Source organism: Eucalyptus grandis, chromosome 1 (assembly GCF_016545825.1).
Source record: "Eucalyptus grandis isolate ANBG69807.140 chromosome 1, ASM1654582v1, whole genome shotgun sequence".
Lineage (NCBI taxonomy): Eukaryota > Viridiplantae > Streptophyta > Magnoliopsida > Myrtales > Myrtaceae > Eucalyptus > Eucalyptus grandis.
Window position 1 is genome coordinate 39,370,120 of NC_052612.1, and position 22,557 is coordinate 39,392,676.

Consider the following 22,557-nt stretch of genomic DNA (forward strand, 5'->3'; position numbering starts at 1 on the left):
AGAAGTAGAAATTCGATATTTCCATGATAGTACACGTAGTGAGATGAAATATCACTTAAAATAGCACGCGAATCTATCTAAACCGGCTCCTTCCGTGGCGATGCCCTACGGACACGCGCCTAGTGGGGAGCTCGTGAGGAGCTCCTCCGCTGAGAGGGCTGGCGCGTGGGATTGTCACGGTCGGGACCTGTTCTCGCTAGACTAACCGCATCTCGACACGTAACGAGACATCCTTATTCTCATCAGAAGACCCCTAGATCTACTCCGTGCGTTCGGTACCTGCTGTCCCACATTGAGGGCTCCGATTGGATGGAGAAAAAGAGCATAATCCCATTCGACAACCATACTTAGTAAAATTACGGTACCAACAAAATAAGACAGACGCCCAATCAAATTTTTTTAAAGTTTATAAGTAGAGTGAGGTCCTAACTTAACATCACCTTCTCACGCTCAAAGAATTCGACAAACACGCGAAATGAGCCGAGTCAAAACCCTAACTCCGGTATCATATATACATATATATATATATGAAAAGAAAAAGAAAAAGAAAGTCTAGGGTTATTAAAAAAGGAAATCACATATATATGAAAAGAATATAAGCTCAATTCGACACCCCATTCTCATGAGCAGGGTCCATTGCCACACTCGTGAAATAACCCAACTTTGAATAGGATTCTAATACCATATTCAAAAGTTTATCCTAGAAAAACCTAAAGCTCATAAAAGGAGGGAGATCGCATATAGTCAAGCTAGCAATGTAGATACTAGGCATCTAAAAGTTTAAGTTGTTACGTGAAGTTGTAATTTAATATTTAATTATTCTAACATTCCCTCTCACATTTAGTCTAATCTTTATTGCATGGTACTAAGTGTTGTTCATATTTAACTGAAGAGACAAATAAGATTTATAAATATTTAAATTTAGGATCTTCAATTATGACATTACGTGAAATTCTTATGAGACTACTATCAATCCGTTGCAAAAATTTAAGTCGTTGGATGAAGACACTGTTCAATATTAAATTATTGTAACGATCTCAATTAGAAGTCGTATCGGACACACACGTGGCATTATCAAAATGATTTTTTTTTTTTTTGGTTTGTGCAGTGAGGAAGAAGATGGGTGGTCCCCACAGCAACATCAACAACAACCTCCTACAAAATTATTCCTTCGGAACATCGATTTTTTCGAAATAGAAAAATCTTAAAGAGAGTGCGAGAAAGAAAATATTTATAAGGAGTACATATTTTAAGAGGGAAGTGAGGGAGGGAAAAAAAAAAGAAAAAAAAGGAAGGAAAAGGAGTGGGGAATGGGAGGAAAATATTCTTTTTTTATCACTTACTTTAGAGCGTTCGCTTGGGGTCTCATAGGTCGCTGTCAGTCATAAATTAGGGAAAGGTAAAGCTATCATCACCATCTCCCATCTCCCTCTTTCTCTCTCCAACCAGAGCGGGAAAACAACACCTCCAACCCCCCCCATCTCTCTCTCTCTACTTTCTCTCTCTAACCCTCTCTCATCTGCGCATCAAGCCACCCAAATGTTTCCTCCATTGACGAACCTCTCTCGTCATGTCTCCTCTTCTCCCTCCCTCTCTCTTTCGCTTTCAGTTTCCACGTGACGCGCTCTACTTTCGTCTTCCTTCCTTGTCCATCTTTGCCTAGCAGCTAGCTCTCTCTCTCTCTCTCTCTCTCTTGTTCTCCTTTGCGGGCGCATTCGCTTCTCTTTCGGCGGGCGATTCTACTTGCGTCTTAGCTGAGCAATCATGGCGGGTTCGTTCGGAGGATTCTCCATCCGGTAAGTTCATCTCTCTCTCTCCCCTCTTCCCCATGCATGATTCCCCTCCTTTCCTCTCTCTCTCTCTCTCTCTCTCTCTCTCTCTCTTCCTTAATCTTGGGGGGGTTGGTTTGCTTTGTTCTCTAGAGAGTACGCCCTGAAGACGAGGAGCGAGGACATCGCGAAATGCTGGCCCTTCGGCGGCGGCGACGGCGCGATCGCTCGGGAACTCGCGGAGTCTCTCCTGCCTCCCATGCCCGTCCCCAAGTTCCGCTGGTGGTCGCGCGAGCTCGAGATCGCCAGATCAACCGCCCGCGACGACCTCGGCGCGCCCCCCCGAGGCGCGGGCGACGCGCGGGGTCTCGTCTCCCGAGGGTCGTCCGGCCTCGGGGAGCTGCGGGGGAGCTCGGGGGAGGCGCCGAGATCGGAGATCATCACCTTCGATTGCCCGGTCTGTGGCGTCCTGACGGCGGATACGGTGAATGCTGTGAACGCGCACGTCGACGGTTGTCTCGCCAGGCAGGAGGAGAAGCGGCAGATGAAGGCGAAGGCCAAGCCGAGAGCCCCGAAGAAGCGCTCTATCGTCGAGATCTTCGCCATGTCGCCCCAGGTCCAGAGGGCTAGCGGTGGCGAGGACTCTACGGGAGTCGAAGACGAGGAGGAGGAGGACGAGGAGGAGCAGGAAGAGGAAGAAGAACGACAAGAAGACAAGTCTCGTCGTAGAGCCACAGATGCTGCGAATTCGAGGAAGAATAAGGTGAAGAAGAAGAAGAAGAAGAAGAAGAACACTGTGTGGGCACGCGTGTCGGCCGTGGGGAAAATTCATAAGAAGAAGAAGAAGAAGAACAAGAATAAGAAGAAGAAGCTCAAGAAGATCAGCGGAAATGGGTCAATTAAGAAGGTACGCATGTTACGCCATGAAATAATGTCCATTTCGCTTGATTTCGCGGTTCTGAAGGGCCTTGGACTGCTCGGCACTTGATCGGTCGTGTCGACATCAGGGAAATGATTATGTTAAAAGTGAGCTGATTAGCGAGTCGTAGTCTTAATTTGCCACGCTCCTTCGGTTGCGTTTCGATCTTTTTACAACTCAGCCTTGCCCATAAAATCACTGGTGGAAAAGCTGAGTAAGGACGTGCACGTCTCGAAACGCGACCGATGGCCCTTGTAGTTGTACTTGGTCGTGCGAGCTGAGAAGCAAATGAGATTTGAGACAAAGAGAAAAGTTAAAAGCGACGCGAGAGATGGGGTTTCTCATGGTTTAACGGGGTGATTTCAGCTGTGGTTTCGGTAGCTAGGAGAGAGCAATGACTGTGCGTGTGTGTGTGTGTGTGGTGTGTGGGGGTGTTCCAGCTGCATAGTACGGTTTGATAATTGAGGAGGGTGTTTTTTAGATAAGTTTAAGAAAGTGTTCTCGTCCTCCTTGGTTTTTGCAAACGTATCCTAGATTGATGATGCTGTTTTCTCTCACTTTTACTGTTGGGGTATTTTGTAGGATATGTAATCATGGGTTCACATTTCTCTACCCATTAAATTCTCACGAATTCGTATCTTCCTTTCATTATCTTTCATTCTTGGGTTGGGGATCATATTCATCATTGGTGGAAATGCGTCTGTAGGGTGCCTTCAGGAAGGGAAGATCGTATGTCTTTTTTCTCAAATCAGCACCTTGGGCAAAGATTTAATCGCTCAATTGAGAATGTGTTAAGCATGATCCAACATATTGTAGATGGTCTTTGCATGCGATATAATCTTTATTAACTAGTCAGTGAAATTGCAATGATGGGGACACTCTGATACTGATCCGGGGTTGTTCTGGTGCCGATGCCAGATAAGCTGTAGATTTTCTATGATTTCTTCTCTAAGTCATGCACGTGCATGCAAGATAGAGAGAGATTCTCCTTTGTACTAGGTTATTGATGGGGATCTCATCTGTATTTGATCGCTGAGTATTTTAGGATGTAATATTTTGTAGTTGTCATCATATGAATGATGATGAGGTAAAATATTCGATTTGATTACTATCATCTATATGCTTTTAAAAGTGGGATGTTAGTTATAGCCACTACTCCAGAACACTAGGGTTCTTGTGAACTTTGGTGCTGCCCATTCATAACTGGTTAGACGATACATTCACTGAATTACATATGATGTCAATGTGTCAAAATATGCAATGTATGTTTAGGTGTAGTTGGCAAGATATACCGATGTCTATGGCGCTTTGTCTAAGTAGATATCTTGCAGTAGAAGATTTTCTATGATTATATATGAAGGATGATAATCGTGCTTTTGCATGTTCATGTCAATATAGAGCGCACGAGTTCATTCTTCCTGCTAATTTTATGTGTACTTCTCTACTAGGGATGACTTGTCTGACTTTTTAGTATATAGTCAGGTCTTATATGCATTCAATGTGCTTGGAATCTTTGTTATGTTGACAACCACTTTCAATCTTGACTTTGCTCTTGCTGATTGCTGATTCATACTGGAGCATCTGCATCTATTTTGGAGCTTGTGTTGGCTTCAATAGGATCTTTAGCTTTTCTGACTTGTGTTGGTTTCTTTTTTTATTTTCTTATTAAAATTTTCAGTCACTAAGTGTTATTGATATTGTATCCAATTTGAGCTTCCATGATGGAATATCATCTTTATTAACTGTTATATTATAATAGCATTTTCAAAGGGAAAAAAAGTTTTTCTTTTTGGAAATATATATACTGGAAAACAATGCACTGATCAAATAAACAACTTATAAATCACCATCTACTCTATCCTAAACTTTTGGTTCTGACAGAAGGCCAGTATTGATTGGAGGGTGCTGATAAAATCACCTGCAAGATACAAGTAGTTAATTTGGCCAAGAGTACCTTATTTAACTCTCTATTATCAAAATTTAAATCAACATGAAATGAAACTCAGGGAAATCTTAATATGTGGTTAAATCACTCTTATGGTTTAGAACATATGGTCTAGCATCAGCCTAGAAGTCAAGTCTGTGTCTGGGCTCAACTATAAGAATGGACAAGTTGAATGTCAAATTCTTCTATTTGGGCTCACCTATAAGAACTTTAGATGGTAATTCTGGTCAATTGAGCCATAACTTAAACCTCGCCATCAACTTGCTCCCAATTGCCTCTCGCGAATGTCATCTATTGATAAGTCTACATACATGGAGATTACTGCTGAAAGGTGAAATTGCATTTTACTGTGTCCTCTAAGTTTTATTATTGGCAGTGAGATCTGAGTCACTTGGAAATGAAGAAAAGACACAAAGGTAGGAGACGAAAGTTGGAGCGGATGATAGCTTGGGGAGTCGTATGGCTATAATTTCTTGACTTCTTAAATGGACGACAGTAGTGCAGCATCCATTGCAGCTTTCATACTTCATGATGTTCATAGTTAAGACTCTTTTCAAAGTGGATGTAGAGAGCCATGTCTTCAGAACTGTAAAAATTAAGTCTTATAGGTCATTGAACCGTTATATCTTTTTCATTCTAGGTTTATCAAAGCCATGAAAAGAGAGTGCTTTCCTTTTGCTGGCATCCATTTGTCCTTTAATAATTAGACTTCACGAGATGAGCATTTTTTATTTGGTTATAGTTTAGAGGAACATGAGTTAGGCTTCGAATAAGGTGTATGGCTTATGCTGTGAATTGGACAAGTACTTGAGCAACTGATCCCACTCAAAGGGCCTTTGAGTGATCATTTCTTTCTGGTATTGCTTTGCTGTTGAAAAATTGACAGATGTTGGCCTAAAAATTAAGTTTGAGATTTTGTCCAACAGCCTCGTAGAAGTGGCATCTTCTATGTTTCTTAAACCTGGAAACTGTCCTCATCTTTAACAGCCAATATTCCAAGAAACTAGAAAATTGCACATGGAAGGAGGGGAAGGAATGTGTGGTTTCTTCTGGTCAAAATAGGAGTGATGGGTGGATATTAACGCATCAGGTTTATCTCTAGCAATTGATGAAGATTTGTTTATAGTGCTGGGCTTTGTCACATACCACATGCTTAAATCTGGAAATCGACAATGCTTCCTTAGATCTTTTTCTAGGCAAGATTCTATCCCGCGTGCATATGGGCGCATGCTTATTATCAGTTGAAGCTAAAGTACTCCTATGCAGTATCAGTACTTAATGCCAAAAACTGAATACCTTTTGTAGCCAAGCTCTTCTACTAAATGATGCCAGAGTTGAACTTCTTGCAGATGGAAAGTCTTTCTTTTATCATTTAACTGAGTTCTTCAAAATTTGTTTCAGGAGAGTAGTCCAAAGATTAGGCGGAAAATTGCATCCCATTTGAGCAGAAATGTAAATTGTTTATGCAACAAGAAGAATAAAAATGACATACTCGATGCTGCAAGCGTAAACAAGGAAAAGCCCAGTGTCAAGTCGTTATCTTCACCAAAGAAGCATAAAACTATGGAACCATGTAAGTCTGTTGCCAAGCGCCTGAAACCAGAATATCCTGTTCGTGGCATTCTCAAAAAACGTGCAAGATCTTCTTCTGGGCAAGATTCTACAGTCTGTAACAGACAGAGCAGTGCCCATGTAAATTCTCAGGCTGCACTAGTTGAAAAGCATGTGAGGTTCTTGATTAAGGATGATAAGTCAGGGACCCAAGCAAAATCAAATTCTCAGGCCATTCTTCAACAGCCTGGCAGGCGTACAAGTTACACAGGCAAGAGTCCCTTTCATAGTTTACCATTAAATTTTTACTCGAGCCAAACTTTGAAAATTTGTTTTATGTACGTGCTTGATGCTCCTGCAGATGAGGACCATGGTCAGTTGATTGGAAGAAGAGATCTGGTCCAAGTAATGGGAGCTGGTGACAACCTCCCTGATAGTGGGAAAGACGGAACTGAGGATCAAGCCATTACTGGAAAAGGACAATTGCCAGATACCTGTCATCATGCTGATGTAAGAAATCATGTGAGGCCTCAAGCTAGTTGTCAGGATATTGTGGATCTTTCAGAAGAATCTAATTCACCAAGGCAAATTGCGAGGGTTTCCCATGAGCGTCTCAAAATGTATGATCAGATGAAGTTGGCTGTGGATGATACCTGCCAAAATGTGGACTACTCTACATTCCGAGAGGCAGTGAATGGAAGGGCTGCGTCATGCTCAAATGTTAGTGCAGGCAGTGGTGCTTTTAGGCCTGAAAATTCTGGTACAGAGTTGATGAAATACTTTGATGGTCCCGGCCATGATTTTGTTGGAAAGAAACCAATGGCAATGGCAGTTACAAGATCATCTTCATCTTGTTTTGCGATCAATGAAAGTTTGAGTGGGAGGCTTTCCATGTCTTCACTGTCTACAGTGGAAGATGCAGCTGACTATGCTGTACTTGAACAACCATTATGCTTTCTTCCTCCAAGGAATTTGAGCGGCAACTTGTTTCATTTGCCTGAGTGGAGCGAAAGAATTATTTCCTTAACAGGAAAATCTACGGATGACGATTTTCTGGGCTTACCTCTCAATTCACATGGTGAGTTGATTCAGCTGAACCCAAGTGGTCCTATGCCTACCCAGGTAAAGAAGTGGGAAATGATACCAGGTTCCTCAAATTTCTTGCCTAATGAGAGTCTCCTTCATTCTAGAAATACGGGAGACTATTCAAGATTGAAAGAGAATCGTATTGTAGAAAGAGTGAGTGAAAAAGATCAGTTGGACCTGTTTCCCATGAAGAATTTTTCTGTAGAGAACTCGAGGTTGCTCTTGCTGTCCAACCAAGGTGGCATGGAATCTCAAGACACGACCAGAGCTGATGTTTTCTGGCAAAACTCTGAAAGGCATAGCAGTTCGGCTTACCTGCTAGATGCAGACCTAAACCAGACAACCATCCCTGTCAATGCTTGCAGACAGTTTGACCTTTTTGAGAACCAAAAAGGAAAGGGGATGATTTTCTTTAAGGAAAATGCAGATTATATGTCGCCAACTACCACCCCAGTGACGATGCGGCTGATGGGAAAAGATGTTGCTGTTGGTAGAAGCAGCAGGGAGACACATGGATCTGAGGATGGGAAAATTTGGACTGATAAACAAATCATAATAGAGCATCATCCTTCAAGTAGTATGAAAAACAGTTTATCGGAGAATAATCCTTTCTCACATGACTGGTCTGCATATTCAGCTCTGAGAACACCAAAAGGAACTCTACACCCCTCATTTGACAGTCAAAATGCATTTAATCTCAGATTGCCCCAAAAAGCTCCTGAATCCTTAGTTTCCAATCCCTGCGTTGGCTGGCAAAGTGATGTATTACTTCCAGATGGCAAAGTTTCAGCACAAAGAAATCCCAAGTTTGAGCACCGCCCTTTTAGTCACCATCCTTTTTCTCCTTCGGTTTTCCAATTGACTAACCTTCCTGAGCCCTTTATGGTTGGAGCTGAAACATTAAGAGCAGACTCTCAAGTTGTTTCACGATCCGTTTCTCATCAGAGCTGTGAACAGACGAATAGGGGTCCTGAGCTAAAAAACCAGCAGGTTCTACCTCATCCTAAAATATCAGCTCCAACTGTTCCTTTTGTAAGTCCAGATTTTAGAGAACGTAAGCAAATAGCACAGCAGTGGCAGTTACCAAGCTCCCATAAGGAACTACCTCCTTGGTTTACCTTTAGTCGTCCAGCCCCAGACTCTAGAGAGCATACACCGTCACAATTGAAGAGCTTCTCTAAGGATCTATCTCTCTGGAGACCAATACCAAATGCATCAGAGCGGGAAAGTGTCCCAAGGCCTCAGTGTCAACCATTTTGTGACAAAGGCGGCATTCCTCATTCCTATGGTACACCCGGAAACAACTTTTTCTCAACTCCACATATGCATTTTCCACCGGTTACTTCTTTTCCCTACAATACCATGGCTTCACAAGTGGACAATCCTCTGGTTGTGTCATCTATAGCTTGCCCACGCCCACCATATGTGCCTGTGCTCCCGCGGAGTAAGCCGACTTCTGCTGTTAGCATGAGCTATAGAAACAGAACTGATTTAGGAGATGGCACAAGGTCAAAGTCTTTCGGTGTTAAAATTCCTAGTTTTTGTAAGAAAACCAAGAAGAGGCCTGCTGTCAGAGTGGATGATCTCCAGAAGCATGACAAGCCAAACTTAAAACTGCAGAGACATGGAGTGGAACTACCAATATTGAGAGAGAATCCATCACTTGAGCTTGACTCAAACGGGGAAAGAGCATGCAGCACAGTATGTCTTCAGGATGGGTTTCAGCAGAATGGGTTAGTAAGTTTGCCTGGTGGTCTGTCGTTTAAACCGACTGAAGCTGCCAAACCAGGTCCAACAAAACTGAGCGCTGGAGCAAAGCATATTCTGAAACCGAGCAAGAACATGGACCGCGATAACTCCATCCCCATTCATTCAACAATCCCTTTTGCTGGAGTCACTATGGTTCCGGAATCTCAAGTGAAGTCGGCAAAGATATACGAGTTTTAGTGGGCGAGGTTCTTCTACTCCAACAGAATATGAAGGCCGTGCTTCATAATTGCTAATTCTCCTATTCCATGCCATTGCTGTTCGAGTGATTGAGGAGGAATTGAGGAAGCACGGCTACTATTACCCTTCAATGGGTGACTTTGAAGATGTGTAATATCACTGCTCCTCGGTTTCCAGGTGATTTTTGGCAAGCATTTCGGGGTGGTGTGAAAGCCAATTCGAGAGGCTGGTTAATTATTCCTTTAGTTTCTCTAAAGTGATTGTAGCAAGTGTTTTTGGTGCCACGTCAATTAACTTCTGCAACTCTAAATTTCCGTATCAGTATTTTTCGGATTGTTTCCTCGAGTGCTTGAATTCTGGAAGAACTCGTGTTTGCCACCGGAGTTAAGATGAAGTAAGAACCTTGTATTTACGGTTGCTTTTTAGAGCTCGTCGGCTTTGCTAGGTTTTATCTATTCACGTCTTGTGGTCCTCCTTAGTTTTATGCGATCGGTTAATTTATTTTAACTTGATCACAGTATCGGGAGGTTATGTTGCATGATGATATGTCGAACTTAACATGTTATTAAATGAAAAATGGTTTGGTTTGCTTATCGAATTTCATTTGAAGATTCGCATGTACTGGGGTTTCATCACTCTCGTTTGTTACATGCACATGCATGCATGCTCCAATTTAAGAACAGCATCATGTTTTATAACCTTAGGTTGTTACATGCACATGCATGCATGCTCCAAACTATGAACAGCATCATGTTTTATAACCATAGGTTATTACATTTACAAGGGACATGGCGAACAAAGCACAGAACAATCTTTATACTGAGTTCGACGTGAATATATACTATTCTCAAATGTTCTTACACGAAGAACTGTGAATATGGGTTACATATATATTTGAGTTTTTCGTGAGGTAGAAAGAACGAAGGAACAAACGAACTAAGGTCTCATCTCCCTCTGCCTCTTCGCTTCCTTCTCGGCCTGCACGAATGTTGACAAATTTGAGATCAAGAAGATAAAGTCTCTTTTACAGAAAGAGAGATCGTCTTGTTTCTGGGAATAAAAGAAAGAAGAAAAATTACCGCTTTGATGACTCGATCAAAAGCATCGGGTCCATATTTTTCAATGTACCGCTCGACGGATTTTCTTGCATCGAGGCTCATCATAAGAAGGATCTTCTTTTGGCTTTCCGAATAACTTGAGCTCACCTGATTTCCAATCTTCACATACTTCCTCACGAAATTCTGGTAAATATATGCAGCTCCATTGAAGATTGGCAACACCAGCCACATGCAGAACAAAAGCTTCAAGTACGGCCAGAAGGGTAGCCTGATATATACATCGTGATCAACATTACGTGCATGCTTGATATTTGGCGAATGATACAGCAAGGTTCTCGATTAATTAATACATGAAAGAGAATCGAATGAAACGGTACGTGCATGGGCATGCATGCATTTATTACCAAGCTAGAATTTGATAAAATGATAGCTCGAATAGCGTTATGAAGGAGTATAAGACCCAGTAGGTCAGCCACTGCTGATCATCTACGTTGTTAGGGCTTTCAATCGCTCTCATGGATGCATACCTGCAACGATCAACCCCATTTGATTATCATCAGTATCTCGATTTCACAAGTTTCTTCGACATTATCCATTTAATGACAAAATGACAGTATTATGTAGTAAACTCAAAACTTACAGTGGAAAAACAAGCATCACTCCAGGCCTGCTGCAAAACCAACAACGCATCAGATTTTGCCAATTATGAGATTGCCCGACAAGATCATATATACTTTACGTTTTCTCAAACAGTGGGAAATAGTATATGTATTGTGCTTCATACATATATGATCCACTGATTATAACAGAATCTAGACTGATTGATTAGTCCATTTTGAATGACCAATCCCATCCTCCTAACATAACTTAATCGTGTAGATATAAATAAGGGCAAAAACGTTGACAAAAGTAATATCCCAATATATGGACCTAAGTGAGTCCTTATATTGCTTCGTCTGAGGCCTCATGCAAGCCTCGACACCATTTAGACATAAAACACTTAAAGGGTATTCTCTTGTCCTGAAGAAGATAAATATGCAGAGAGAAATTGAGGAGACAGGATGTGCGAATACCGCACGTTAAAATAAAAAATGCAGTTTGATAGCATGCCACGTTAGCGGACAAGCATAGACGGCCCCTATCGGTAGGAAACCATTTTTGTCTTGGTGAGGTAACCTATAACCAAACGCCAAGGATCTGAGGCTGATTGATCGGTCCATTTTGATTGACCAATCCCATCCAGCTAACATAACTTAAACGCGTAGATGTAGATAAGAACAAAAAATTTGACAAAAGCAATCTCCCAATATATGCACGACATGCGCTGTGATATAGCTACGCACCCGATGAATGCGTCCAAGCGTCTGGCGACAACTCCAATGATACCCATGATTGCTGAACTTGCGCGGTTCTACAAAGGTCTCGATGAATAGATTTAGACTTGGAAGAAGTAACTTGAAGCGGAGAATCAGACGTGCCGAGTTTATAAGACAACAAGGGGTTGACGGCATGAAGAAAAGAATGAATTTTAGTGTGTGGGCAAGAAGTCTTCCTTCCTCCAACAAGAAGTAAGAGCAAACATGTAGACCAAACGAAAACCAAAAAAATTAAGTCCACACATGCATGCAAACGTGCGTAGGAAGGATTCCAAAAGATTGCATCTTTACTTTTTTGTTGCGTTATGCCATTTGTTTTGTCATGTTAGTGATTAATTTCGTCAAAAGTTTGGGGTTTCCTTTCGTTCTACAAGAAGAATATATGCAGAAAACCCCTCTTCCTGCAACGTAAATGGAGAGTTTGGGAAAGGCAAGCCTCGAAGTATTCTTGTCCTAGGATTCATCTGAAGTTTGGAGTTCTTTTTCCTTTTCCTGTTCTACGTCAAATGCTTTTTCTGAAGGCCTTCCTCACTGTTACGCAAGAAAGGACCAGTGAAAGTTGCATCCATCGTTCTAGTTTAAACCGTCCGATTACATCCATAGATCTTTGATCTGGTAATCGTCGATTAAGCAAAATATTATGTTTAATTAACATAATTTGTTTGAGATTAACATAACTTAATCAAACACTCATATATGAGGTTTGAATCTCCAGACTTAGAAGATATTCAAATGAGCCATTAAGGGTGATGAAAATTGTAAAATGTGAGAACTTGATGAATGAAGTAAACAAGGTCTTGTTTGCAAAGCGGGCAATACATGTCAAATTTATAAAATCTAGAAGCTAGGCCTACTAATAATAGAACATGTACTGAATTTGATAATCTTGGTAGTATGGTGACTGAAACCAAATTTTTTTAAGGACTTTTTTGTCTTTTTCATTAATTTTTCTTTTAGGTTAAAAGTTGCACTTCATATCAATTATAAGATGTTAGCTATCAATGGGCTGAAAAAGAAAAAAGAGTGAAAAGAAAAAGAGAACAGCAAAAGTGAGTTTTTTTTTTTTTTTTTTTTTTGGCAATTCTTAATCTCTTTTGCCCTAATTGTGAGAGGGGATTATCATTATATTTTCGCTTTCTTTGAAATCCAACGAATTCACAAAGTGCTTATGCTAGGAGACGTAACCTCGGTTTCAGTGAATTTCAATAATAAATTTTTTCACGTGTTATTCTAATTATGTTATTTTGTTATTATATTTTGCTTATGTAGATTGTTTGCTCTGGTTATTTTTCAAAAATACGCGTGTTATTCTTAAGAGGTAGAAACTAATTGTCTTTTGCTTTTTTTATTTGATCGTCCGTTTTTGTGCGCTGTGAGTTTTCAGCTCTGTGATCTCCTTAATCTCAAACTACAGCACAGAATAAGCGTCTTTCGTACCCAAATTACAAGAAAGAACAAGCAAAATGGTCAACAGAATCGAAGTGCGAATCTATAGATTTGGCGTATATTTGCAAGTGCAACTTCTGCTTGATTTAGGCCATGGAAAACGACAGGCATCTCTTGTCAAATTGGCCATACTTCCTAATCCCATCTCTCAAGCCAGCTGCGTGGCTGGACCCGGTCGCTGTGCAGTCATCATCGTGCTATCTGCTTCGTCTTTTTGCCTGCTCAATGTTCATCCACGGGCATGCACGACAAGGACTGCTGCTTCTGGGATTTTGTCAACAGTACACAGTACTGAAGCGCATCAAATGAAATCGTCCTTCTTTTGGCGCTGGTCCTTTTTACTTTTACTGATCTCACATGAAGGAAAGAAAGAGAGAGAAACATCCTCAGTTTCTCCAAAAAGCAGTCCCTCGGCCACCCCATTCTGTTCACATGTCATACAATCTCTAATCTCTCTCCTCTTCTTTACTTTAAACGCAGGCCACGTTCATCAGCATCGATTTGAAATGCGATTTCTATCGACACTGTTCTCGGATTTTTGTGTCCTTGGAATGAAAAAAAAAAAAAACTTAAAGACCAGCCACAAGAAAAATAGTTCAAGAAAAAGCACTAGCTTTTGCGAACCTAAAGTCGTTGCCCCATGCGTCAAGATCACATGCACTAGTCATTTTCATATATATAGATTGCCTTCGTAACTTTCATAGACAAGTTTTGCTCGATACGTAGCTTGCGTTGTGAATGCATTCTCATGACTTTTCGCTTTTCGGTACACCTTTTTTTCCCCATATTCTGTAGATTACTAGTCACTAGGTGACTAGAAAAAGATTATCTCTGGTGACTTGAAACAAAGAAAGAAGGGAAATGTGTATTACAAGTCATTAAACTTATCGTGAAAGTACAATTAAATCCTAAAATTTTTAAAAAATGCAATTAAGTCTTAAAATTTATCAAAGTGAAGTAATTGAGTGTTTCTGTTAATACCGTCAATTTGTCTAATGAAAAATACTAACGTAACATTTTTAAATGAAAAGTAGAAAAGATAGGATCATCTTCAACTCTCCGACTCTCATCGTCACTTATTTCGGGTGCATTTGACCATAACCTTGCATGCATGCATCGCACACATGCATGTGTTCAGAAGAAAAGGATTTCTTATATGTCGAGGCATGTTTACAAGTCGATGATAGATTATCTCATTGATCTATCGCATTCGAATGGTGATAGTTTCTCGCCAGTGAGTAATCTTGGAAACCAACATCAGTTGATTGCATTGGCCAGTTTTCATTTGGTGCCTTTTGCTATCTTATTTGGAAGTACGGGAATGACATATTCTTCAGAGATCATAAATTGGCGGTTGCGACTGTCAAAAGTCATCTTATCAAAGTGGTGAAGGATAAGGCATTAACCTTCAAGAATGTTGAAGATAATCCTAGAAACAGATGGCTTCAGCGTAACTGGAGGATAGATTCGTGCATTTTCTCTCCAGCTCCGGCAGATATTTAGGTTTTCTTGGTGTGGATTCGAGACGACTGTAGATGGGATAAGGGCATTCACTTTTCGGGTGAGTGCTATAGTCTACCGCCTCTTCTTTCGGATCCGACCGTCTTCTCTGGATTGGCTTCTTATTGTCTGGACTTGGTGTTTTTTCTTTCTGTCTTTTTCGTGCCTTGTTGGTTGTTAAGGTGAGTTTCGTGTCCTTTGGCCCTACGTGGCCTTTCTCTACCTGTTGTTTAGGCTTTTCCTCGCTTTGGCCCGCTCTTGCAGTTTCTTTTGTATCCGGCACCCTTCCACTCACTTCGACTTTGTGTCGTGTTGAGTACAAGTTTTGTGGTACCGGATCTTATATAAATGTTGGCAAAAAGCTCATTATATTAATTATTCTCACCAAAAAAAAAAAAAAAAAAAAGATCGGTTGATTGCAAAGTGGAGGATGACCAAGTGAATGGAAATCAATAAATATTCTCTAAATTTGATTTTTTGGGTAAAGAGAGACTACATCTATATAAAACATATTATAATCTCGTATTTAAACGGTGGGAAAATGCTTTAAGCAGGATGTATAGCTGCAAAATTAATCATGGGTGTTACATTTCCTTTCTTTTCCAGATTACGAACTCACCAATTCTGGATAAACCCACGCAAAATCAACCTTCATTTCCTACCGTGTTATACTTTTGTGGGCATGGACAGTATTGGCGAGATTGGTAGGCATCGAAACAAGGGAGCTCGTCGAGGGACTGCAGTTGTTGCAATAAACGAAAGCTTTTCCACTCTCTTTCCAAGAAAACCCATATGGCTCAAAGCAACTGATCTTGAATTTTGATACCATTATCTTTCGACAATCAAGAAACCGAGAGATTTTCACTATATGCTACCATACCGATACAACAATTTCGTTTATACATCACATCCGCTCTGAATCATCGTGGCATCATCCCTCCAGGCAGGCAATGGTCTCTCTCTTTATCTCCTTCTTGAGTCCAAAAGGAGCTCCCTGAGACTAATTTATGTCCTAAACTGGGGGAAGCATCGCGGCTTTCAAGTATTACTTCTGATGCAAGTTACTTCTTAGAAAGGCAAAGGCAAGAAAGGGAAGCTGAATCACGGACAAAGAGCGAATGTAATCCCCTCTTTGTAGGCATTACAGATCATTTCTAACACTTATTGAACAAAATCTATTCCATCTAACCAGACTACTTTACATAAATGTCAAAGATTTGCATAATTCTGGATACACCGAGGGGCTGAACCTGACTGTGGTGTATATACCTAGGACAATATATCTTCATCCTTTTTCTCTCTCTATTATAGACAAGATATTCTGTAATACTGCCTAGGGCAGAGCTGTGCAGGAGGCAGAGACTGAAGGCAACACCTTCTTCCCTCTGTACCCTTCCTTATATCTGCTCTAGTGTCCAGACAAAAAGGGCTGAAAGACATCTTTGTCCTCTTCAACCGGTTATCCTACATTTTCTAATAAACTTATTTGAGGGATTTAAATGCCTGTACCATAAGCTCCGTACCTCGGACGATCCGATTTCCAACCATGGCTTCGCAGGGCCACTGAAATGTATAACTGCAGCATCTTCCACTAGCCTTCCCTGAGTGTCCGGGAACCGATGCCCCAATCCGGCCAGGTGCCATGAAGGATCAATTGGATGCACATGACCATCAAAAGCTATCAAGGCTGGTGGAAGAACTCCAGGAATCCATAGTTCCAATCCCGAATTGAGGCTCTGTGCATGGGAAAATATGGCAAAAGGCGTTAGGCAAAGAAAAACATAAATGATACTGAAAAAGGAAGTGCGCTGTGCTCTAAAAAAAGAATTCTACTTCGGGAACCGAATGCTACCACACTTGGAAAAAGAAAAACCGGAACGCTACAGCAAAGATGTCATAGTTTAGTGCATCTGTGCATCCAAGAGAGGGAGATCGATATTACAGAATCAGCACAGCAATAACTTGACAACTATGAAACAAAGAGGCTGCCCACCTTTTTTAGCCAGTTTAGGTAATTTCTTGTGAGGTCACTCCTCCTCCAGGCTTCCAGATCGAAAACATTAAGCCCATACAACCATGCACAACGATCCGAATCAAAGTTGGATGAGATAGTAGGGTGTGAAAAATTCAAGTAATCCTTGTACTGTCTTCCTGGGCAGCAGTCATCTCCGCACCATGAATTAACAACTGCACCAACACCTTTGCCTTCGAGATTTAGTTCCCAGAGTGGAGATAAGTCACGTTGAACTATGAGATCATCGTCCAAGAACACCACCTTGTTTAGATCTGGAAACAGCTGTGACCGTGGAAATCAGCTCAACGATCAAATACTAAGTTCACAGTTACATGCCATCAACTAGGGCAGCAGACTCTCTATTTAAAGAATTACCTCGGGAATGAAAACGCGGAGATGATTCAAGAGGGAAAGGTTGCTGGGACTGAGAGCCTCAACATATTTTTCTTTTGCTTCATCTAAATCCTCTCCTCTCAGATTCCTGTAGAAGCGTCTCCATAAAAGACGATGAAAATCTATCATCTCCTTGACGTGAGTGTTGACTTCCTGAGACCAATCATATTGGTGCAGTCCCTTAACTTCAACCACAGCTAACCTGATTGGATTTATGGCAAACCAGGCATGCATAGCAGTATATGTTTTCTTATCAGTGACCACGTGAAATACCAATTTTTCAGGTTTAGCTGAGTTTTGCACAGTTGAAGAGATCACAACTGATGCAGCAAGGACATTGTCAGTCATGAGGACAACATGGTGGAAGTGAGGATCAGCAAGGTGAGGAACATATTGAGGTGGAGGTAGACGAGACCGAGCAATAGCATTGACTGCATATTCTTCAGCCAGTTTCAGGCAAAGGCAATGAAGACCTTTTGGTATACCGTGTGATGCTAAGTGCCAATAAATTGACTCCTGCTGTTTGGCGAATGAACCTTCCGCTCCATCCTTTTTAGCTGCAAAAGAGCGAGAATATTATGATCTGAAGCAAAAATCATCTCTGTGTCCTCCATATTGTGTTTGTTCTATCACCAGAAAGCAAACACCTTACTTTTATCCATGTTTTCACTCTCTTTAACAATGGAAAGAGGTTGATACAGTAGAATACAAGCCCATATTGTGTCCTGTACTTATTGGGAAGAAATTAATCTAAAAATGTCCTTCCTCCCTTGGTAAGCAAAATATAAAAGCATCAAAATTTTGAAAAGTCACACACTGTTAGAGATTTAACTATTACCAGTATCAGTATCACCAGCAGCAGCAGGAAACAGTGTTCAATATTTGAATAGGTTATATCTTAAGTGAATAATCCTTGGAGTACAGGTTGAGCACTATGGAAGGAATTTTCAGGGCTCCAATATTCCCATTATGCATCTTCCAGTTAATGGTAAAACAAGTTGACTTTAGAATCCTCATCAAGACTACACGATTCTAGAGGTTGTTCAGACTATAGAGTTCACCGAGGAGATTCCACACATTATCCAGTCTGGTCACAACTACAAATTTCAGCATGCAACTAACGCCGGCAAGCAATAAACAAGGAGCAAGGACAAGTCTCACTATCCATTTGTCTGGTGCGCAATACCCCTCGATTAATTAAGTTCATAAAGATGGAAAAAGACTCCAGCAAATATTGCAGCCCTGAAGGTCTTCCAACCTTCTTTTATATTAACAAAGTAGCGGCTTCTTCATGCTTTTGTGCTGTGCAAACTGATCAGTACAATTCAGAGCAAGAGGATCGTAGAACTATATGAACAATTATGAGATCATTCATTTTTGCCTTCAAAGGGTGCTAGCATTTAATGCAAAATCCAAGATTATAGGTGGATTGATAAAATGCAACTGGTACAGTTATAGGTAGATTTAAATTTGAAAATGACACTCCAGAACATCCTAACCACAGGGATTTGCAAATTGCACACGAGAACAACTAGTTCAGTTTCCATTTACTTTAAGCATAACGTGACAGATTGAAAATCCAATAAGCAAGAGAAGGACGTCCCTGCCCCGGAATGGCTGGGGTCGCCTTCGGTAGAACTCGCACTTTGACCATGCTTTTCAAGGCGCAATTTGGTGTTACATCTTAACCAACATTACGGTGGCCCCTTGAGGTTGCTGTCCAAATTAACTTAATTGTGCTTGAAAGTGTGGTGTGATGGGGTGCCAACATCAATTATTTGACGATATTCAAGAAAGTAAACAGGGCCATTCGACAGCACAGCAGACAAGGCCATCAAATGTCTCCGAGTCTTACCCTGGCCTTGTAGGCAATGAGTGAACGGACTTTGAGTCTCATCACGTGAACCACTTGGGGATGAAGATCGCTAGTACGAATTTTGTCTTCAACAAACAATTAATAACTGACCATCTCGTGATTTTTTCTGAGAAAATCTATCGACCCACGAAAGACATCTGCCAAACAACGCGATACAAAACAAACCAACAACCCACAACAAACACACATTTTGTGAAAGAAGATCGAAAGAAGCACGGTTCGCGCACACTCACCATGGCTTTGGTCTTGAAAGCGAATTCCTTGATGTCGGGCCTGCGGGACGTCATCTCCTTCACCAGCTCATCGAACGACTCCAGCGATGAACCCTCCGTCCCCTGCCCGTTCACGTTGCTCTCCTTCGCCTCCAGCAGCGCTCTCGTCAGCTCCTCCCTGAGCTGCACCCACAGCCCCACAACAACCCCACCACGTTCATCAGCGGCGTGGCCTCGGAACATGCAAAATACCGCGTTGACGTGCGGACCCAAAAACAGACAAAATAAACCTCAAACGGCTGTGATCGCTACAGCTAATTCGACATAAAGGCACAACCGATTTACTTCCATAGCTAGTAGCTACGGTTGCCTTTCCAATCACCATAGGAATCGAAGGGCCACTTTTTCGAGTTTTCTTCATCCGTCACATCATCCGTGGCATAACGAATTCTTCTAAAGTTAAATTTTTTTTACCAATTATGATTATTTTTTTTTTTTTTACTTCGGCGGAGGAGAAAAAGATAAAACGGCGAAAATGGTTCCCGCTAATTATTCAGCCTTATTCTATTCAGACGAATATTGTTTTTCGATTGAGTGGAGGAGAACGATGGGGGGGTCGCGAACTATCGCAGGGCAACTGGCCTCTTGTGCGATGTGCCGACAGCTCCTGAAAGTGCGCTTATCCCTGGACTGTTCGCGAGCGAGCATCGCCGTCTGGACAATTTCAAGATAAAACCTTTTAATCATGTTCGTCCCGCACATGTTCCAACAATTAACCAGACAACGAGACAGACGGGGCCATTAGCCGTCTCCGGGTCCCCCAGAAACCGTCCATTCACCTTTTCGAAAGGGTGCTTAATCCTCAATAATAACAGGCACCGCAGCATCACATCCGCCCATTGCCAACGATGTGGCTCGACGAAATCCCCATCCCCATCCGTCATCTCGTGCCATGTATGTGCAAGTTTGAACTAACACCAAACGACGACGTGTAATCTTGGGCCGGATCGAACCGAACCAAAATAATGACAGGTCAAATCGGGCTAACCCAAGAAGCGGGGAGAGAGCGACCGAGTGCTGAAAAGACCGGCGTGCCCTCAGAAGGAAACAAGAATGCATAATTGGTGGAAGATCGAGGGAGTCTTAACCGCTCACAGGATCTGCAGTAGAAAAGAGAGAGAGAGAGAGAGAAAAAGGTCCGGATTCACCAAACCCGACACGCATAAAATTCCTCGACACGAGAATTCGATAAAAAGAAATGTCAAAGGTTTGACACGGGTCAACAGTTGAAACGAGACTCCATCCATCGGCCACTGATAAGAACAACCTAACAATCAGGACCGGAAACTGCGACTGGTCCCCCCATCAATGGGGAAGCGCAAAGGACCCCAGATGGAAATGCGATAAGAATTGTACTTTTGATGACCCGCGAGGGACGGAGGGAGGGTTGATTTTTGGCGGTCGAGGCACGTCTGAGACCATGCCTCGACCACAAGAACATAAAAAGAACTGAAGACCGGTCTTAATCGTGAAGTAATTTCATGAGAGAAGAAAGCTCGAATCTTACTAAGAGAAAGTCACGAAGCGCGCGCGTGCGTTCACCATTAGAGCGTGAAGCTTCGGCAACTAGCCTCGTTCGGATTCTTGCTACGACCTAATTTGGAATTCACATCTCTAGCGCAGTTTATCGTGCCGACCGGGGGTATTGGGACGGTCGAAAATGTCATTACATGCGGCGTTTTTACTACACGATGCGATTCCACACAGCCCCCAGATTCAACGGATTAAAGAGTCGAAAATTGAAAGCGGAAAGGAGAAAGGTTTGAGAGTGATGCTTACCAGAGCCGCGTCATTCACGCCGAAAAACCTCCAGCCAAAGCAATCTGCACAGAAAGCGAGAGAGAGAGAGAGAGAGAGAGACCATCAGAAAACAGTCCCAGTCGCCGGAGGTTACAACTGCCGATATTTTAACCGGAAAAAAGTTCTCCGGATGAAACGCCGGCGATCGGAGCAGCCGCCGGCGACGAATCATTGCTAACTTAAACATTCACTTCGTGAACGGACGCGTGAACACGGTCGCAAACCCGCGATCGCACAGTACGGGCGCAGTTGCTCGATACGAACTGATAAGCTCACACGAAACGGCCCCTTATTCGATTCTCTTCTCTCGCGGAATCGCATCTCGAATATCGGAAATTTCGATCGAAGGAAAACGCAGCAAACCGAAACGGAGATTCGATAGCGGGGGAGAGAGGATACCGTTGGAGGAGGAAGAGCAAGCGGCAGCCGATTCCAGCGCCAGGAACGCGACCCTGACGAACAGGAACGGCAGCGCGAGGCTGAGCACCAGCACCGCCGGCAGCACCGCGCGGCTCGCGATCCGACGGCCCGCCGGATTCGCCGGATTCGCCGGAGCTGCCGCAGCAGTCGACGGCGACCCCTTCCCGCCGCCGCCGCCGGATATGGTCAGCTTCTTAAGCCCCGTGGCCCCCGCCGCGGATATGTACAACTTCATGCTCCCGCTCCCCGCCGCTACCATTCGCTCGTCTCACCACGGCGCAGTCTGCACTCTCCTCCGAAACCGAACAAACCATCTGCGCTTGGAGAGCAGCGTCACGTCAGGCGGGCGCGGAGGGCGCGAGATCTACCGTCATTGGAAGCCCGAGCCTCCCCACCGAGTACCAAAGATCCTGCAAGTGGGGAAAAAGAAAGAAAGGAGAGGGCGGTACGTGAGCGGGGGATGGGAAAGCGAGTCGGAAAGGGAATTCCCCCTCCCGGCGCACAGCACCGAGGTGGGAAAAGAAAGGAAGTACTACTCGGGAGCGACGGATGATGGAATGTCGACCTGTGCGGATGGGTCACGAGGCGGAGGAGCGCGGGGAAGAGGATTTTAATGGCGGAAACGATTGAGGGGATCGACCGACTCCGGGAGAGAGAAAGAGATGATGACCGCAGAGGAGGAGGAGGAGGAGGGAGGATGAAACATGAAGATCACGAGCTGTTTTATATTCGCTGCGCCTATTAAATCAGGCGTTGGATGGATACCGCACCACTGATTCCATTTTCAGAGAGAGAGAGAGAGGAGTGAAAAAAGCCAAAAAGTGAAGCCGCGTTCGATGCCGCGGGAAAATAATAATGCAGCGTCCGCAATTATTTATTATTATTTATTGTTGTTATAGTATCGATTCCTAATAAACGGTGGATAACGAGAGTTTCGCCATTTTTTTTTTAATACGCTATCAACCCTATTATTGTGTCTAATCAATACCCGAGTAATTGAATTAATTTCGTATTAAGCATAATTGGCGCTCGAAAGTTGGATGATGAAATCGACTTATAATAAATAATCAAGAAAAGAAAAAGGGATAAATATGTTAAAAGTTTTAAAACTTACTGCAAGAGTGCAATTGAATAATAAAATTATCAAGAAATATAATTAAGTTTTAAAACTTATCAATAAATTAT

General features: G+C 42.5%; 3 protein-coding genes across 4 annotated transcripts; 1 reads left to right on the forward strand and 2 right to left on the reverse strand.

The window, feature by feature from the left end:
* Window positions 1-1,458: 1,458 nt before the first annotated feature.
* On the forward strand, window positions 1,459-9,810 carry LOC104441674. The gene is made up of 4 exons (XM_039300896.1): window positions 1,459-1,796; window positions 1,923-2,676; window positions 6,035-6,455; window positions 6,546-9,810. The coding sequence occupies exons 1-4, from the start codon at window positions 1,765-1,767 to the stop codon at window positions 9,215-9,217; spliced, it is 3,879 nt and encodes a 1,292-aa protein (XP_039156830.1). The 5' UTR covers window positions 1,459-1,764; the 3' UTR covers window positions 9,218-9,810.
* A 134-nt stretch (window positions 9,811-9,944) lies between these two features.
* On the reverse strand, window positions 9,945-11,750 carry LOC104441684 (HVA22-like protein f). Of its 2 annotated transcripts, none has more exons than XM_010054874.3 (5): window positions 11,619-11,750; window positions 10,916-10,945; window positions 10,680-10,802; window positions 10,297-10,543; window positions 9,945-10,195 (listed from the first exon to the last, which is right to left on the reverse strand). In XM_010054874.3, the coding sequence occupies exons 1-5, from the start codon at window positions 11,663-11,665 to the stop codon at window positions 10,154-10,156; spliced, it is 489 nt and encodes a 162-aa protein (XP_010053176.2). In that variant the 5' UTR covers window positions 11,666-11,750; the 3' UTR covers window positions 9,945-10,153. The 2 variants fall into 2 exon arrangements, with proteins under 2 accessions (XP_010053176.2, XP_010053181.2); XM_010054879.3 differs by having other exon boundaries at window positions 10,916-10,942; window positions 11,619-11,732.
* A 3,644-nt stretch (window positions 11,751-15,394) lies between these two features.
* LOC104441697 (probable galacturonosyltransferase 15) lies at window positions 15,395-22,155 on the reverse strand. Its single transcript, XM_010054906.3, is given in 8 exon segments — window positions 15,395-16,333; window positions 16,591-16,893; window positions 16,987-17,534; window positions 17,537-17,561; window positions 19,114-19,275; window positions 20,932-20,975; window positions 21,352-21,782; window positions 21,909-22,155. Coding segments are annotated over 7 exon segments (1,647 nt in total). The 5' UTR covers window positions 21,632-21,782; window positions 21,909-22,155; the 3' UTR covers window positions 15,395-16,048.
* Window positions 22,156-22,557: the final 402 nt, after the last annotated feature.

Excerpts from the sequence above, each read along its gene's own strand:
- LOC104441674 (XM_039300896.1), top strand. The coding sequence starts at position 1,765 with ATGGCGGGTTCGTTCGGAGGATTCTCCATCCG. Across the intron at positions 1,797-1,922 it reads TTCGGAGGATTCTCCATCCG|AGAGTACGCCCTGAAGACGA; the intron begins GTAAGTTCATCT and ends TTTGTTCTCTAG. Across the intron at positions 6,456-6,545 it reads CAGGCGTACAAGTTACACAG|ATGAGGACCATGGTCAGTTG; the intron begins GCAAGAGTCCCT and ends ATGCTCCTGCAG.
- LOC104441684 (XM_010054874.3), bottom strand. The coding sequence starts at position 11,665 with ATGGGTATCATTGGAGTTGTCGCCAGACGCTTGGACGCATTCATCGG. Across the intron at positions 10,803-10,915 it reads GTGATGCTTGTTTTTCCACT|GTATGCATCCATGAGAGCGA; the intron begins GTAAGTTTTGAG and ends TGATCGTTGCAG. Across the intron at positions 10,196-10,296 it reads TTGATCGAGTCATCAAAGCG|GCCGAGAAGGAAGCGAAGAG; the intron begins GTAATTTTTCTT and ends ACATTCGTGCAG.